This window comes from Megascapheus bottae, chromosome 7, assembly GCF_031878675.1.
Source record: "Megascapheus bottae isolate mThoBot1 chromosome 7, mThoBot2.hap1, whole genome shotgun sequence".
NCBI lineage: Eukaryota > Metazoa > Chordata > Mammalia > Rodentia > Geomyidae > Megascapheus > Megascapheus bottae.
The window spans coordinates 75,058,411-75,077,876 of record NC_143515.1 but is presented as its reverse complement, the minus strand read 5'-3'; the positions used below and the strand labels follow the sequence as shown (position 1 = coordinate 75,077,876).

General features: G+C 38.9%; 1 protein-coding gene across 1 annotated transcript in view; it reads right to left on the bottom strand.

Moving 5' to 3' along the window:
* The window catches only part of Nbas (NBAS subunit of NRZ tethering complex), a 262,549-nt gene that overhangs the window by 229,566 nt on the left and 13,517 nt on the right, over window positions 1-19,466 (bottom strand). The window contains exons 6-9 of the mRNA XM_090337434.1: window positions 19,266-19,309; window positions 9,724-9,857; window positions 5,517-5,650; window positions 3,248-3,346 (exon numbers count right to left, since the gene is read on the bottom strand). Coding sequence (XP_090193560.1) covers window positions 3,248-3,346; window positions 5,517-5,650; window positions 9,724-9,857; window positions 19,266-19,309 — 411 coding nt within the window. The remainder of the gene's footprint in view (window positions 1-3,247; window positions 3,347-5,516; window positions 5,651-9,723; window positions 9,858-19,265; window positions 19,310-19,466) is intronic.

The following is a 19,466-nucleotide window of genomic DNA, read 5'->3' as shown; positions in this document are numbered from 1 at the left end:
GGCAGCACAGAAAGAACGAGATGATTGGGAAAACAGCTGAAAGAAAGCTAGAGACTGGAACTAAGATGGAAGTAAAGTTACTAAAAGATTTTAAACATCTTATATATGAAAATGATGTCACCTACAATAGTGGCCACTCTATTGAGAGTTGTACTTAAGGAGTAACTTTTCTTTCCCTTCTCTTTGTTAAACATTGTAAATTCTAATAAGAAGCTTCCCCTTACCCAGGTGCAGTGGCCCACACCTGTAATCCTAGCTACTCAGGAGGCTGAGATCTGAGGATCAAGGTTCAAAGCCAGCCCAGGCACAAAAAGGAACTCAGACTCTTATCTCCAATTAACCTCTAGAAAATGGGAAGTGGGGCTTGGCTCAAGGATAGGGTAGTAGCCTTGAGCTGAAGAGCTAAGGGACAATGCCCAGGCCCAGGGATAGGGATAGGGAGGTAGCCTTGAGCTGAAGAGCTCAAGGACAGTGCCTAATGCCTAGGCCGAGTTCAAGTCCCATGACCCATAAACAAACAAAAAAATAATAATAATTAAGATGTTTACTGCTAAAAAAAATGTGCCTTTAGGTAGCAACATTAAAATTAATCATTTTAAGAAAGGACTAGCATCGAGGCTCAAGTGGTAGAGCTCTAGCCTTCAGAAAGTCCAAGGACAGTGCTCAGACCCTGAACTCAAGCCCAGGACTGGAAACAAAAAGAAAAGAGAAGAGAAGAGAAGAGAAGAGAAGAGAAGAGAAGAGAAGAGAAGAGAAGAGAAGAGAAGAGAAGAGAAGAGAAGAGAAGAGAAGAGAAGAGAAGAGAAGAGGACTGACTAGCATCTAAGACCAAGACACTCCTTTTAAAAACTAAGTGAATTGTGATCTCCTTAGATGAGTAATATGACCTCAGAGCAGAAAGTATGCCTAGTGAATTAATTCTCTGGCCAGAAAAGAATATACGAAAACACAAAAAGCAGAGGCCCACGTCACTATGCCCGTTTTCTCTAGTACTACCAAAGCTCCCCTAAAGCCCACTATCTGTATTTGGGTGATGGGAAAACTGAAAATGATTCCAGGAGACACACTTTCTAGAAATTCCAGGGAAAGCTAAGGGATAAAATGGGGAAGTGGGGGGCAGGGAACAAAAACAAAAACACTCAAAGAATTTTCTCAGCAGTGGGGACTTGCAAATACCCAAACGAAGGCAGTAGCATGTTCAATATTAAGAAAGCAAATCCAGGTCACAATGGGTAAAATGTCAGGACATTGAGAGAAAACAGAAAAGGTTAGTTGCTAAAGGGAAAATGGACAGAAAGCAGAGAAAGAATCAAAAATAGATTTTAGAAAAAAGAGCAAGAAAAAAAGAAAAGGCAATAGCTTCAAAATTCTAAGAGAATTATTTCCAGCCTATAGTTCTGTCAGATCAAGCTGTCAATTAAACATGAAGACAGCATCAAGCCATTCTCAGATATTCAAACTCTCAAAAGCTACCTCCCCATGTACTCTTCCTCACAAGATTTCAGAAGGTTGTGACCCACCAAAATATCGAACTAATTCAAGAAAGAAAAGGTAAGAGACCAAAGCAGGTCATGCAACAAGAGAAAAATGTGAAGCAATTCTCAGGATGAGGATGAAAGCCCAAAGTAAGAACTATATGGTACTTGAAATCTCAATGGGAACAGGTCAGAGAGTTCTGACAGAGACCTCTTCTAGAAGATGAAACATACTAAATTCTGGAATTTATATTCAGTGGCAAGGGGTAAAACTTGGCAACTTTTATTAATTATTTTCTGAGACAAAGTCTTGCTGTATACCCCAGCTGACCTCAAATTCACACCCCCTTACCTCAGTCTCATAAATGCTGAGATTATTGGTATGTACAACCATGCCTGCCTTGTCAGTATAAAGCACTAACTGTAAGAATTAATAGCAAGAGCATACTAAAATATTAAGACTAAACCACCCAATTAAAACTGATAAAGTAAAACCAGGTACAGTGGCTCATGCCCATAATCCTAGCAACTCAGGAGGCTGAGATCTGAGGACTGTGGTTCAAAGCCTACCTGGGCACTAAAGACAAGAGACTCTTATCTCCAATTAACCACTAGAAAAGCGGAAGTGGCAGTGCCACTGTGGCTCAAGGGGTAGGGCAGTAGCCTTAAGCTGAAGGGCTCAGAGACAATGCTCAGGCCCAGGGGTAGGGCAGGAGCCTTCAGCTGTAGAGCTCAGGGACAGTGCCCAGGCCCAAAGTTCAAGCCCCATTACTGACAAAAAAAAAAAAAAAAAAAAAAAATCCAACAGGAAAAAGAATCACACAAGGATTTGTCAACAGACACACGTTCATTCCAAACTTCAGAACTTTATTAAGTAAGGTTCATCTGATCCAAAATGTGACATGCTGCATTTAGAGACCAAACAGTGTGACTAACAGCTAAAATATGTATAAACTTCATTCTCAGATGTCAAAATTAAAGGCAAAAGCCAAACAAGGTGGATCACACCTATAATCCTAGCTACTCAGGAGTCTGAGATCTGAGGATCGCAGTTCAAATCCAGCCTGGGCACTAAAGTCCATGAGACTCTTATCTGCAATTAGCCACCAGAAAACAGGAAGTGGAGCTGTGACTCAAGGGGTAAGGCAGTAGCCTTGAGCTGAAGAGCTCAGGGACAGCACCCAGGCCCTCAGCTAAAGCTCCAGTCCAACGAAAACAAAAACCAAAAAACAAAAAAAAAATTAAAGGTGGAAACTCACTGGAGGTAGACATGCCTAAAGTTTCCTATAAACCTGAATGCAGATGACAAGTAACAGAGAAGGGTAATGTATAATATATGAAGAATGGACACAGTTACTAGGAAGAACTGAGCCAGCAACAAGCAATTAGCTCTAACTGGAGAGGTAAAAGGGGAGAAATTAACACCTTGTCACAAGACACTTTCTACGGATAACTTAAGAGTTCTCTCAATAATGCTGACTTAGATGTTATACTCATTTTACCAAGACAAAAATAGATTTTAGAAAAAAAGTGTCATTAGAATTTTCAAAAGAGCAGAAGCTTCAAAGAAAAAAATTCTTCAGTAAGATTTCCAGCATCCTATTTGGTTGGAGAAGTTGAGTCACCAGACAGGTAAGCATGAATGATCAGTAGATAACAATATTACAGAAATGTCACTACACACAAGAATACCAAAGAAAGCCTCAAAGTCTATGCCAAGATTTCCACAGCTACCTAATTGTCTACTGAGCAAAAGGCCAAATGCTGCATACCTGTGAGCAGGATGGTAGACAGCGGTGTTCACCCCATGTGGGTAATGACTGCTGAAGCTGAAACTGTGGCTCTCCTGGTAGCTCTGGTTTGTTCCAACACTAAGTTTAAGAAGGTAAATAAGAAATAGACACCATTAAACTACAATGAATATCAGTGAAGAACAAATAAAAGATTATTTAACTGACAGGGGTAATTTTATGGTTGAGAATGTAAAACAACCAAAACTCTATCATATTACAATAGGAATGTTAGTAAAAAGTCTGATGAAGTCTTATACAAAATAAACTATAAGCTGAGTGTGATGGCTCACTCCTGTAAGCCTAGCCACTTGGGAGGCTGAGATCTGAGGATCATGGTTCAAAGCAAGCCTGGGCATTAAGTTCATGGGACTCTTATCTCCAGAAAACCACTAGAAAACCAGAAGTGGTGCTGTGCCTGAAGGGGTAGGGCAGTAGCCTTGAGCTGAGGAGCTCAAGGGCAATGCCCAGTCCCAGAGTTCAAGTCCCATGAGTGACCAAAAATAAATATATAAATAAACTACATCTGCCCTATAAGCCAGCAATCCTACTGGATGATAAAGACTGAGGAAAAACTAAACCGCACATCCATAATGACTCATACAAGAATGTGTATGGGGGCCAGGAGTTTGGCCTAGTGGTAGAGTGCTTGCCTAGCATGTACGAAGACCCGGGTTCAATTCCTCGGTACCACATACATAGAAAAAAGCCAGAAATGGTGCTGAGGCTCAAGTGGTAAAGCTCTAGCCTTGAGAAAGTCCAAGGACAGTGCTCAGGCCCTGAGCTCAAGCCCATGACTGGCAAAAAAAAAAGAATGTGTATGATAGCTGTATTTGCCATAACCCCCAAATGAGAAACTTACAAATCTATCAACAGAGGATGAGAAATACAAATCCTGAGATATTCATGTATTGGTATATGAATGTCTACATAGTTACAAAATGCTAATTATTAGTAAAATGAATAAGCAATGCTATATATAGCTCAATTGCAACGAAGGCTTAAACAAGAAGAGATTATCCTAGATGACTTCTCAATGGTAAACTACTTCAATCAGAAAAACTGTTATTAAATTTAAACTCATTCTGAGGAGAGATGCAAAAGGCTTGCACTGCAAAGGGGCACGAGACAACATCCTACCATGACAGCAACATTCTGTATCTTAGTAAAAGGCTTGAATTGGTCAAATGTATGCATTTGTCACAACCCACAAATGGGTACAATGAAGATTTTGCAGCTGTATGTATTTTTTTATTTGTCAGTCATGGGACTTGAACTCTGGGCCCTTGCGTTGTCCCTGAGCTCTTCAGCTCAAGGCTACTGCCCTACCCCCCCTACCCCTTGAGCCACAGCACCACTTCCGATTTTCTTGTGATTAATTGGAGATAAGACTCACAGACTTTTTAGTACCCGGGCTGGCTTTGAACTGAGATCCTCAGATCTCAGCCACCTGAGTAGCTAGGATTAGAGGCATGAGCCACCATGCTCAGCCTTTGTATGAAATTTTATCTCAAAAAAAAATCTATAAACTAATATTGAACTCTAATGACAGGTACACTAAAGTAGTCGAGTACTAACTGTTAAGTCTGCCTGGAAGAAATGACTTCTTCCCTCGGCTCTCTCCCCCTGCACCCTGGAAATCCCCGCCCAGCACCTGTAACCCTGGCAACTGGCATGCCTGGGAGCAGTGGGAGGTCCCCACTGAGGAATTTCCCCATCCTCTGAGGTCACATCCACTTCCACTGTGTCTATACCCCTCCCCCTATATAATCTCTCACTTCCTGCCCTAAGCTCTCTTGCTCACCCAACTCCATCTTGGGTGGCAGGAGCCTGCTCTTTCCTCACGCAGTAAACCCTCTTCTCCTGAACTGCATGGTTTCCTTTTGACAAACCTTACACTAATATCTTGTCCTTATTCTATAATATGCTAAAAGATTTATTAATATCTAGAGAGAAGGATGAAGATGGGTAAAATTATGACATAGAAAGAATAGTATATTCTTGAACTGTAGCCCCTCTATATGTTATCCTGGCAATAAAATACAATTTAAAAAAAGAAAGAATGGTAGATTCTAGTTATAGGATCCAAGTGCATGATATACTCAAATCATTCATTTTATTATATTCATTTTTATATATTATACTGGCAATTTTTCATAATGTTAAAAGAAATTTTAAATTTCTGGTATCTGACACTAAACAAGAAAGATAAAGATTATATGTCAAGTCTAATTCCCAAGTAGAACTTTACCTCACAAGGTAACTTCTAAGCTCTCCTCGGTAATTGATGACCAGGAGTTCTGCAGACCACTGTGCGCTTGCTTTGTATTCTAAAAATATCAAGCCAGCAATGGCATAGCTCAAATCACCAGCAAAACTAGATTCCTGTGGAAGAAGGGGATATAATGTTACTAATGAGATTCTAGATATAAGCTGACATATGCATAAATGAATATCTAAGGCATTTCTTAGACACTCAGGTCTAGACCAGCCCTCCCAACCAAGGCTTAGAGCCACAACACCCTCTTTGGATGAGATGCTCATCTAGGTAGGCAAATTTCTATCCAAATTATACATTGATTGCTAAAAAAGAAAAGTAATAATGCTATTCAGCCTCAGAGAGCTCTTAAGAGCCTCTTTCCAGATATAAGCTTTCCAATCCCAGTTTCTACTGCCAGCAGCAGCCTTTGCTTAAAAAAAAAAAAAAAAAAAAAAATTTAAACCCTCTAATTATTGTTCCATTTGCCCAATCAGCAACTTAAAGAAAAGGATACTTAAAACACTCCATGTCAACCTTTTTCCATCCACTCAATCTGACTCAAAGCCTGAGTTCTTGGGACACCTACACAATACAGCTATCATCACTAAAAGTTATCAAATCATAGCACTGCAAGATATGTCACTTCAGATGAGCTGGAGACAACTCAAGCAACACATACAGGGATGGTCTGTCTCTGCCCCTTATCTGCCTAAGAGAAAGACATAAAGCTCTTACTGAAAGTGCCCACTCTGTTCCATGAAAAGGAAAACAGGAGTCATACCAAAAGGAGTCTACAGAAACAGATCTTGAATAATCCTTACCTGCTATCAGTTTGCTTCATCTCTTTCTTACATTACCCTAGTGTGCCAACTCTATAGCTCAAATTCTCTTTCCTTGCCTAGTCACTTCTCCACAATTTACAGCCCCTTTTAAGATAGCATAGATGTCTCTGCATCTGCTTCTCTGAGTTTTCAGGTTTTTGTGAAGCTCCACAGATGCAAAAGTATTATCGCCAACAGAAATTGCATGCCATTTTTCCTGTTCATCTATCTCTCATCAATTTAATTTGCAACATTTAAGAGGGTAGAGAAAATGATTGCTCATAGTCCAGAATCATGTAAGGAATATCTGTCACCTGCTTGGTTTGAATTGAGATGCACAATAAATACAATTGTACATATCAAATTTCAAAGATTTAATACCAAGGAAAGAAAGCTAAAGTATCTCACTAACAACATTTATTCCAGGTATGGTGGTAACTCACTACTCCAGAGATGGAGATTGGCAGGGTCATTGTTTGAGGTCAGCCTTGGCAAAAAAAAAAAAAATTAGCAAGACCCATCCTTAACCTTTGAAAGGCTAGTGTGGTAATATATAACTGCCATCCCAACTACCATCTAGCACAAAAGGCAGGAGTGTGACCCAGGCCAGTCCAGACAAAAGGCAAGATTACAGCTGAAAAGTAACTACAACAAAAAAGACTGGCAGTATGACTCCAGTGGTAGAGCACTGGAGTTCAAACCCTAGTACCACCAAAAATAAATAAATAAAAATAACATAATGATTACCTGTGGTAATATTAATCCATCTGACATATGGGATTAACTGAAGTATATTCTTAAATATTACCTGTTATTACAGCTGCTTGAAAATTTAAAATTACTTCCGAGCACATATATAGCCCTCGTTTTAGTCCCATGAGATGGCACTGGTATAGAAAGTAGTAATATGAAACTTACTTTGGTTTTAAAGGACTTTTCTCCTATAAACCCAGTGTACTTTTTCCATACTTTTCCACTCGTTCTTTCTGGATGAAAATCACACTCTCTATCATCATGTATCATCATAAGCTTCTCATTAGAATACGTGGAAGTGCTTGCAGGACTCCAAGCTCCTACTCAGATCAGTGAAATAAAATTTCTGTGCACTGAGTCTGGGCAATCAGTAATATGTTTTGGTTTTGGCTTTCTTTCTTTTTTTTTCATATATTTTTATTGTAATTAATAGAAGGGTTACATTATATTCACCAGATAGAAGGTACATTACTTCACATACATTGATACCCTTTCTCATGTCTTGGTCCCCCTTTCCCTGCCCCCCGGCTCCTAAGCAGTGTTACAGAGGGTAAAATTTTTGCTTAAAAACAGTGACTTTTATTGAGTCCCTAAACAAACCGATAGCAGGATGGAAATGTGAGCTCTCTGCCTTCATTTTAGAAATGTCTCCTTTATTTACGGTGGGCAATTCTTGCTCATTTAAACACACACTCTGCTTTCTGGTAATGCCTAACTTCTCCCCTGCCTTCAGGAGGAAGCTACAAAAATGGCATAGCTTGAACTACCTTACTGTCTACTTTTACATACACCTCCAACCAAGAGGGATCCCAAGTATCCAGTTTCTGACTTAAACCTGCAATTACCTTTGATTCCAAAATTATCAGATTACCCTTTAAACAGAAGAAAATACAAGAAAAACTAAGGATCCCAGGTGCCAACAAAAGTAACCATGTTGAGGGAATCAGACAGTGCCCTCAAGAGATGAGGACTGCTCTGGACTCAACCTGCAATTACCCTGAGAAAATGACCAGCCAGACCACAGCCTGACTGAGACTGAATCACTCATCCCTCTTACCCTGCCCCAATTCTTCCTCTACTTAAACCTGGCTTCCATCTTCTCAAAGTGGCCATGTTGATTAAAATCCTTTCCTGCCTTGCTACTGTTACTTTTCTTGCTTTCTTAGGGAAAATGGCTAACCTTGAAATGTGGGAACCCCCAAAATTAAACCTCTGTACCAGTACTGTGGCTACAGTCTAAAATGCATCCAGATTTCTTATTCACCTAAAGAACGAGGAGATAAACTAGAAAGCACTAAACTTCAGGAGGCAATTAGTACTGGGCTATCCAGAAAGTCATTTTGTTCCCTTCACTTCTGCTTTGTAGACATTTAAATAGAAATGATATCTGACCAATCTACTCCAAGGATTGCTATGAATACTTAGAATTAAAATCAGTGTCATTAATAAAGCATAAAGCAATATGAAAATACAAGTTATTGCCATCATTGTTTTTTTCTACTTGCTCTTTTAATTTCCACCCATTTTAAAGGAACAAACTCAGCCATGCATGGTGGCTCACACCTGTAATCCTAGCTACTCAGGAGGCTGAGATCTGAGGATCAAGGTTCAAAGCCAGCCTGGGCACAAAAGGACCTGAGACTCTTATCTCCAATTAACCTCTAGAAAACGGGAAGTGGGGCTTGGCTTAAGGGGAGAGTAGCAGCCTTGACCTAAAGAGCTCAGGAACAATACCCAGGCCCAGGGATAGGGTAATAGCCTTGAGCTGAAGAGCTCAGGGACAGCGTCCAAATGGAGTTCAAGCCCCATGACCCACCAAAAAAAAAAAAGGAACAAACTCTAAGTCTAAGTCTGCTAGAAGTGATTCTGGTTGTGACAACTCATTGATTTCTTTCCCTTAGTGCAATTTTATAACACAAATTGAGATGGTCTAAAATTAATTACGAGGATGGAAAGGTGATAGGGAAAGTTAGTCAGTAAACAGGATTGGAGGAAGCCCACAAAAAGACTGTTGAAAGTGTGATGATTTTAATCCTGGCACAGGTTACCACCAGGCCCAGTTTCATGCTAACATCACCAGTCCAAAAGCAGGTATTATTTCTCCTGTGGACTGTTCTTCTACATACCAAGCTTTCCCTGCTTTACATTGTCCACAAACTGCTCTCTATAGACACTGTAGGTTCAATATAAACAGTGCTTCTCCTTTCCTAAAGTTTACAAAAACACTCTTAACTCTAGGGCCAGCAGACATTTCCCAGTGCTACCTAGCCTCACTGCTGAAGTTGTGAGACCTTGTCGTGTAACCTGGTCCTTTCTTTTTCTCACTAGCCCGTCCTGGCTCAATAAATCCTTATACTCAAGGTCTTATTAAGTATTACTGCTCTCAAGTTTTATTGAATATTAACTCTCTCGATTATTTACTTAGTTCGAGATAGTTTGCATCTAAAAAATATGAAATACAAAGAAAAAGTAGTACATGGATATAAATCTCCAACAAGATTGACTATTTTAAGTTCATAGCTTATTATTTTGGTTTACTTGTATTTTTCCGCTTCACATTCCTACACTGAAGTAACTATACCTGAAAAAGCAAAAAAAAAAAAGTTATTCAAGTATGCACCCACCGGGGAAATGACGAAGAGCTCACTTCCCATGAGGTCAAACACCCTCACAGTCCCAGTGCTCTCAGCATAGGCAAGCAGTGTACAATCATAACTCCATGCCACCCGTCTCCACTGAGGCCTGGGGTCTTTGGGAACTAGAACAAAAAAACAAGAGGGGCTTTTAATAATGTGTTATAAAGATAGCTGACACAGTAATTACAATTTCTACCTGATTACATTACCTCTCATGCTTCATTCAACACTGAAGAGTAATCCCCACAAACCCATTTCAAGTTCAAGTACAAGCCATTGCCAACTTTGCTCAATTTAGTTCAGAAGCAAAGCCACTGATGCCAGAGGTCTGAAGGATGCTGAGCATATTCTAGTCTGGTAAAAAGGCTCAGGAATATAATTCAAAATACTAAAGGAACTGAAAACAATTAGGTATGTAGAAGGTATGTAGAACTGGCTTGTCACAGTAACTCTGCAAATTCTACCAGAATCCAGAAGTGTACTACCTGAGATCAATGACTGTGAGCAAGAGGTCTGGGTCTACTCCGGCCAGAGGGAAGGGCTGGAGACAGTAGAATATCCTTCTAAGGTACCCCTGGTTAAAGCTAAATATATCAATTGCAGATTTGGGACAAACTCATGCTTGGATTATCCACTATGACTAAAACAGTAACAACACACCAACAAGCCTGGACTTACATCGTGTACATGTATAGACCTTACCAAAAGGAAATCATGTAAAAATAGAAAACCTCAACAAACCAATAACTTGTAATGAGATGAAATCAGTATGAAAAAATCTCCCACCAAATAAAATCGCAAACTAAATGGCTTCATAATGAGTTCTACCTGATACCAATTCTTGAAACATTCCAAAATCTTGAAGAGGAGAGAATTTTTCCAAACATCTTCTATAATGTTCATATTTCCAAGATATACATAAATAGAAAAGTACACCGTAATATCCTTGATGAATACAGTTGTAAAAATTCTCCACAAAATGTTACCAAACCAAATTCAATGGCATACTAAAAACCAACCCCATAATCTAACAAGACTTATTACAGGAATGCAAGGATAGCTCAATGTACAGAAATCAATAAAAACAACATAGCACATCTGTCCTTCAACAGCATGTGGGGCAGGAACTGCATAGTTACCTCAATTGATACAGAAAGCCATTTGATAAAATGCATCTCTTCCTGATGAAAGAACTAAACAAATCAGGCATATGGCCTCAATGATAATCCAACAGTTAACATAACATAAGTCAATGGTAACAGGCTAAAAAGCTTTCTCTCTAAGATATGGAATAAGACAAGAATGTCCCCTTTATACTTTCTTTCAACACAATCCTAATAGTCACTGAAATCAGAGAAATCAGTTACCGTAGATGATACCCTTTTATATACAGAATACCCCAAAAACCACATCAAAACTGCCCGAAGTAAATGAATTTAGCAAAGTTACAAGGTATAAAATCAACAAGCAAAAAGCAGTAGCAAGAGCTGGGGATTGTAGTTTAGTGTTATAATGTTGACTTAGCACATGGGAGGCACAGGATTCAATTCCAGCACCACAAAAAAAAAAAAAAAAAAACGTTACACACAATAACAAATTTTCTGAAATACAAATTTAAAAAGCAATCCTATTTATAACAGTCACAAAAAGATATGATACTTGGGAATAAATTTCACCACAATAGTGAAAGATTTTTACAATGATAACTATAAACATTGATGAAAGAATATCAGTCACAAAATATGGAAAGACATTTCATGTTCATAAACTGGAAGATTCATTATTAAAATGTCCACAGCTGGGCCTAGGGGTACATGTCTTTAATAATGTTCCATTGTGACATTTTTTAAGTTGTTATTTTTCAGCCAGGCACTAGTGCCTCACATCTGTAATTCTAGCAACTTGGGAGGCTAAGATGGTAAGATCACAGTTCAAAACCAGCCCAGGCACCAAAATAATTAATTAATTAATTTTTTTTAAAAAATCACAAGACTCCATTCTCAGTGAAGAGGCAGATACAATGGCACATGCCTGTTATTCTGACATAATATATTATCCCAGGCACATGCCAAGACAAGAACACAAGACCCAACTCAAAAATAGAGAAAAGGGGCCAGGAGTGTGACTTAGTGGTACAGTGCTCTCCTAGCATGCACGAAGCCCTGGATTCAATTCCTCAGTACCACATACACATACAAAAAGCCAGAAGTGGTGCTGTGGCTCAAGTGGTAGAGCGCTAGCCTTGAGAAAGCTCAAGGACAGTGCGCAAGCCCTGAGTTCAAGCCTCAGAACTGGCAAATAATAATAATAATAATAATAATAATAATAATAATAATAATAATGAGCAAAGTACAATGTGGGAGGAATGCCTGCTTAGCAAGCTGGAAGGCAAGCGTTTTGCTCAACACTGGAACTATGTGTCACATCATTTGTCAAATCGTATTATACTGCCTGTATACCATTTTGCCCTATTCTGAGCTCCTTCAAAATCAGTGTCTTATTCAACATTGCTGTACTGGGACCTGAGACATAATAATTGAATGAGAGAGGCTCAAGCATCTTGGATACTCTGCACCAATAGCGCAAGGTAACAGGAAGGGACTAACATCCTCACGAACATGCAACAATTCAGTGTGAATTGTCATGGAAGTCTTCGCCACATACAAGACAGATGCACTGTGTAGAAGTCAAGACTCTTCTTGCCATCTGTAACATGTTTCTAAAGCATGAGGAGAGTCCACAAGACACCATTAAGTGTCTTCAGTTCGTCTAGGAATAAGCAAAAAATATACTACAAAAAGCCTAGGTCTTTAGAGAAAGGACAGTCTAATAGATTTGATTAAATCCTAACAAGACACTGCATACATTCTGGAAAAAAAAAAACATTTTTAAGTAGGAGTAAAATGAAATGAAAATCAGTTTTGTTTCTTCAGACAACTGAAAAAAAAATCAAATTTGGAAGAAGACAGAAACCAAATGATAAACATGAGAATTAAAAATGTGCATGTGCACATAAACTAAAAACCACAGTAAAAACTAGCAAGAAGACAGCTGTGCCTGAACCACATGTACCATTTTCTATCGTGTTTTACCTGAGCTAACAGACTTTTCTCTTATTTCACTTTGATGGTATGAATACATTGGGGTATAGTCTGCTTCTGTGTGAAATAAATCCTATCTAAAAGGGATTGGTTTCTGATACTACGGCTGGATAGAAACAGGGATTTCAGAAAACACAGCATGTGTTTTAACCAAGATTGAGATATGTTCTCATTGCCAGATAAGATTTCCACAAAATAATGTGAAAATACAGACTTTATCACTAGATTTTTCCAGCCACCTGTGTGCTTTGGAAAAGGAATGAACAGTATATTGAGCTTTACTAAACAATTTTCTTCAGAATTGGTATCAGAGTTTCTGAAAAATATTCAGAAAGCCTGACCATAAAAGAAGGCAAGCAAAACCTGACACTTGATATCTGCTCACCTCACCAGCTTCAGCCTCTGCATTCTTACCACTCTTCCCTCCTCAGAGCTGATTTCCTCTCCTTGGACCCCCTATTCCTGACTCCCTCACTGGCTTCTCATCTTTCAAGCTTTACTTTAAATCTTTTCATATTAATTCCCCACTCTATATCGCATGCAAGCCAACTCAAAGATGTCATTTCCTTCACATCTCTTATCCTAAATAATCATGCATTTGTTAGTCTAGTTTTCATTGTCTGCATTATTCACCAATCTGTAAATTCCAAAGTATCAGGAGCTATGTTTACTTAGTCCATTACTCTCATCACCACTTCCTCCTACTGCACCCACATGCTGAAGGAGCAGGCAGAGGTCCATTACCCATTACACACTGGAAGTGGAAATAACAAACCAAGTCAATTCTCAGCATTGCCAAAAATGACCAGGTATGCTTAACAGGGTGATCAGAGACCTTAGTTTCCTCATCTACAAGTGATGAATTCAAGGAACAATCTCTCACATACACCTTGATTTCTAAACACCTTAATGGCAACTGTCAGACACACAGAGAAGCTAAAGATCTAAGTAAAATTAGGATGGAACTAAAAGAAACTTGTGAGGAGTAACACAATAAAAATTCTACAGCAAGACAGGTCTAAACAGGAAACTTTCAAAGTTAATGCCAATTAAAGTAACAGAAGGAAAAAATGAAGGGAAAGGGACAGCAAAAGGGAGGGAGGGAAGGGGCAAAGAGGAAGAGAAAGGGAAAAGAAGGAAAGAGAAAAGGGAGAGGGAAGAAAAGGGAAAGGGGAAAAGGGAAGAGAAAGAGAAAGGGAGAGAGAGAAAGACAATGACTAAGACAAAAACAAAAAGGCAGAGGAAGAGATGGAGGAAGGAAGAAATATATATTAGTTTTTCAGTAAGAAAAAAAATAATTTCTCTAAAAATAAAACAGGGAAAATAATCTGTTTCCTAAGTAACAGTACTGAAAGGAATGTTTTATAGTCTATGCTTCTTGATCTTTTATGTCAACAGGGGCATAAAAATGCCTGTTGTATGACACTAGCAGTAAACTGACAAGGCTACCGAGCCAACAGCAACCAGGCAGGCAAAGGGCCCATCCAGCCACTGGAGGACTGGTAGGTTCTAGCATTGCTCTAATAGGCAAGGGAATTCTATGGCAACACAAATTCAAACACATGAGAATAATCCTTTAATTACCATAGAACAGGCTTAAAAAAATGTCTAATTCCATGTACTATTTCTTCGGTCACTATATAAGACCAACAGAGAAAGCTGAATTAATATAAATGCCTAGCAAACAGAGCCAAAACAAGATGCAATCCACATTTAAAATATTCTCAAATGGCCTATCTTTTATAAAACAATAATTGAAAAATACCAAAGTGGAACCAAATAGCTCCTATTTCTGTTTGCAGGCTGTGCAATATGTAGTTTCAAAACTGCATTATCAACAATCTGGCTCTTTTTCTCCGGGCATACATATGAAACATCATTTGGCATATGGGAGCAATTCCCACAAAGATGAGTCAGATAACAAGCAAATGATCATTACCTCACGTTATATGAAATGGAAAGAAGCTATTAATGCAGCGTTAAGGTCATAAATTCACATATTCAGAAGCCAATAGTATAAAACATTAGTTCCCAAAGCATTTTCTCATCCATGCTGCCACATTAACTGTACACATTAAAAACTCTAACAAATACAATTTGCATGAAATACCTAACTGCTCAGCTTCCATTTTCATGTAAACTTGCAGGTTTCTTGGCTCACTTACTGGCTAAGAGCAGGTGTCTAATTCTAAAGCCCAAGTGGACCCCGTGTACTGTACGGATCATCACAACATTCTTGGCATAGTCCTAGAAGCCTTGCTCAGACTCCATGGGCCTCACTCCAGCAGGACAGCACCAGGAAATACAGAATTGAATATCCCACATTATCCTCTCACCTTTAGTCATTACCTAAGCTAGGTCCAGTGTATTCTAATAAGCACTACAGAGGAAACTACTGCAGAGGAAAGTTATGAAATTCCAGAGCGCCAAGCTTTAGGTAATCAAGTTCAATCCTAATTCATCTTATGTTACTCTCAAAAGGATTCATGATGAAAATGGAGATTCTTATCTATACATACTGTTCCATCCATGGTGTGTCAAAACAAGAGCATGTGTATTCATCATAGACACAGATTTGACAGTATAGTATGCATAACATATACATATATTTTATATAGATGAGTTTCTAAAACAATCAACAGAAAATAGGCAAATATATTTTATCCATACAGTCATTCACAAAAACCATTTGACTTAAGCTATACGAGGTAGCTCATGCCTGTAATCCTAGCTACTCAGGAGGCTGAGATCTGAGGATCGAGGTTCAAAGCCAGCCCAGGCACTAAAGAACGTGAAACTCTTATCTCCAGTTAATCAGTAGAAAACCAGAAGTGGCGCTATAGCTCAAGAGTTAGGACAGTAGCCTTGAGCTGAATAGCTCAGGGACAGCACCCAGCCCCAGAGTTCAAGTCCACGACTGAAAAAGAAAAATCATTTGACTAGCTCTCAATACTATTATCCACATGCTAGAGTGAAAATTAGTGTGCCCAGTGTGTGTAAGGCACCAGGCTAGGAACTAGGAATCTTTTTAAAGAGAAGAACAAGACAATCAAAATTTTATGATCTAATTGGCAGCAAAATAAAAAAAGGAGTACCACACATCAGTAGTCCCTACCTGTAATCCTAGCTATTAGCTATTTAGGAGGCTAGATCTAGAGGATTATAGTTCAAAGCCAACCCAGGCAGAAAGGTGTGCTAGACTCATCTCCAAATAAACAGGAAAAAAAAAAAGCAGGGTCTGAGGGGTGGCTCAAGTGGTAGAATGCAAGTCTAAGAAGAGTGAGGCCTTGAGTTCAAATTCCCAGGAATTACACCACCCTCCAAAAACGTAGACTATGGTTAGGTGTCAAAATACAGAGACAAAAAAATTAATAAAGAACATGGGGTAGGGCAAGGAAGAGAGTTTCCAAAGGAGCTGATATTTGACTTGACACATACAAGACACTCAATGTACAGTTGGGAGCTTTCAGACAGAGGGCGTTATACTGAAGCATGGACTGGAAAACTCACATAACTTTGCATTAGCACACAAAACTGGCTGGGGCACTCTCACAGTGGCTAGGCTGACTGTGAAAAGTCAAGTGTCCTGAATTTGAAATTATGAACTGTATTCCATAGTACAAAAATCAAGAGATACTAGTAGAATGAAAATCACAGTAACAAGTATCCATAACAGTAGCAATAATTCCAGGTACCTATTACATATCAGACATTGTATGAAGTTTTGCATCTTATCATCTGACATTTCTCTATTACTCCATCTACAGAATTACACATATATTACAAATAAAAGTGAGGTTCAGAGAGTAATAATAGTTTTCTGTCAGTTACCAAATAACTGAGATAATCAACTTGTAAGGAAGATTTATTTTAACTCTTGGATTCAGAGGTTTCAGTCCACAGTTGTTTCTTTTTTCCTTAGACCTAGAGAATAGTAGAATATGTGCAGAAAAAAAATGCATGGTGGAGCAAAGGAGCAGGTTCCAAGACACCCCTCAGACCTTCAGACCCTAATGACCTTCAGAAGCCTCACTTTCTAAGGTTCTCCCATTTTTCAGAAATGACACATGGCAATGACCATGACTTTACCATGTAAGCCTTCAGGGGACACTAAGATCCAAATCATAGCCAAGAAATAAGTAACCTGCCAAAAATCACATAGATAGAAAGCAACAAGGTCAGATGCAAAGGATAATCTGACAGAATCCTCATTAGACTAATCAGTTTAGCAGCAGGGGGTAGGAAGGTGACAGACTACCTTAGTAGACATGAGACTCTGGATTTGATCACCAACTCCAGAAAGAGAAAAAGAGAGAGAATCAATTTTGAAGGGCATGTACAGCAAGTAAAAAGTGTTAAGAGGCCCATACATCTGTAGTAGTGACTATTATACATCTATAACAGTGACATGACTTGATAAACTGCAATTAATGGTGATTCTCTGCCACTGTAGCACTAAACACAATTATAAGGCATTACCTTCTCTCTTTCTAAATAGACTATAAACTCAAATTTAGGTAGCACATTATCATGCTCCCATAGTATATACAGGGCCTAAGACAGCTCTTGGCACATGAGAGCTTTTTAATAAATATTTCTCAAAGCAAGGAAGCAAGTAAGCAAGAAAGAGAAGTTTCTAGCTTTCTGGCTCTAGTGACCATCAAGGGAGTGGAAGGAATACAGTATAAAAGGGAAGAGATGGTTGTGTAAATAATTGCAATTTATTTTATGCATAGGTTAACTACTAGGAACTCTATTTACTAGTATGTACAAAGTTGCATAAAATGAATCTGGAAAACTAATCATATTAATGTCAAAATTCATATAGGAACTCAAAAACTTCAAACAGTTGATCTATAATCTCTTGAGCACATATAGATGTCTGTGAATAACAAAAAGGAAAAGGAAACTAGCCTTAGGCTCATAGTGTGAATTCACTGGAGCTTAAGGACAGTGCTTCCATGAGTAAGTGGGGGATCCACTGTACCCCACCATATGTAGCTTCTACCACTACCTGCGCTTTCCTCCTCCATCTTTCTTCACCATGAAACACTCAGTTTAATCCTAAAGTAGATCTCTTCAAGTAGGTGAGAAATGCATGTAAAATACTAGACCAACGACCGATGCAGCAAGGACACTGGATGAAAGCTGACCATCACTGTGAGTCTATTAGTACATCACTGATCACAAGATCAGAAAAAAACAAGCACAGATCCTTTAAGTAATATAGTAAGAGATGCATCTACGTAATGTTACCCTCTTTCCTGTATAAGCTTTTCTCTTCTTTTCATGATACACTGCTCCTGCCGAAGCATACACTTGCTTCTCCAAGCTTCCACTGTAAGGCTACTTTCTGAAAGTCACTTTTCCTCAACAACCTCATCTCAAACCTGGGTTCAAGATGGCTCCTTATTGGATTTATCAAAGCCTGTAATAAAATAGTTGGCTACCCCATGCCTCACAGAGGCCCCACCTTTTTGCCTGCATCCACAATGCAAGCACTCAGTAACATAGTGCACACATAAATATTGTGCTCAGTACATTCTTGCTGAATATTTGACAAAAGGATCAAATCCCAGATGTGTTTACTAGTACATATCATACCAACTCTGAACAACTATTCATTGTTGCCCTAAATCCATACCGAAAACTATACTTACAAAACTGGCTTAGATTTTCTCTTAATACAATTTAAATTTTAAATCCTTCCAAAATACGTGTATATTGAAATATTTAGGGCACTAAGAAAAATCAGCTTCAATTTTAACTATGTTAAAAAAAAAAGTTCTAGCAATTCTTAGAAGTAAATAAACCCATCTAAAAGAAACATTTTAAACCATTATACCTCTGAAATTTTTGTTTTGAAGACACTTTGGAGCCAGGTTCTGGTAGCTCACAATGTAACTTGACTACTCAGGAGGCCGAGATCTAAGGATCCCAGTTCAGTGCCAGCCCACACAGGAAACTCCAAAGACTCTCATCTCCAATTAATCAGCAAAAATGGTCAGAAATAGGGCCGGGAGTTTGGCCTAGTGGTAGAGTGCTTGCCTAGCATGCACGAAGACCCGGGGTCGATTCCTCGGTAGCAAAAAGCCAAAAGTGGTGCTGTGGGTCAAGTGGTAGAGCCCTAGCCTTGAGAAAATCCAGGAACAGTGCTCAGGCCCTGAGCTCAAGCCCAGAACTGGCAAAAAAAAAAAAAAAAAAAAAAAATAGACAGCAGCCTCATTTGGTTACTCATGCACTGGGCCCAGGAATGGCCAAAAAAAAAAAAATGGTCAGAAGTGACGCTGTGGCTCAAGCAATAGAGCATCAGCCTTGAACAAAAAAAGATAATGGACAACACCTAGGCCCTCAGTTCAAGCCCCAAGACTGGAACACACACACACACACAGACACATACACACACACAAATACTTTGGAAACTCTTACCTTGACATTTCCCAATAATAGATGTAAAATCGTCTTTTGCAGACCTGTAAAAAAAAAACGTGTACGCAAAACAATATTGTTACCCTAACAACACTACTATAGAAAATTGCATGAATGCACAAGACAGAGTGGTCTAAACAGATTTCGTAGATGATGCTAAATTGCTTCTCTTACAGAGACAGCTTTGAGCCTCTAGGACTC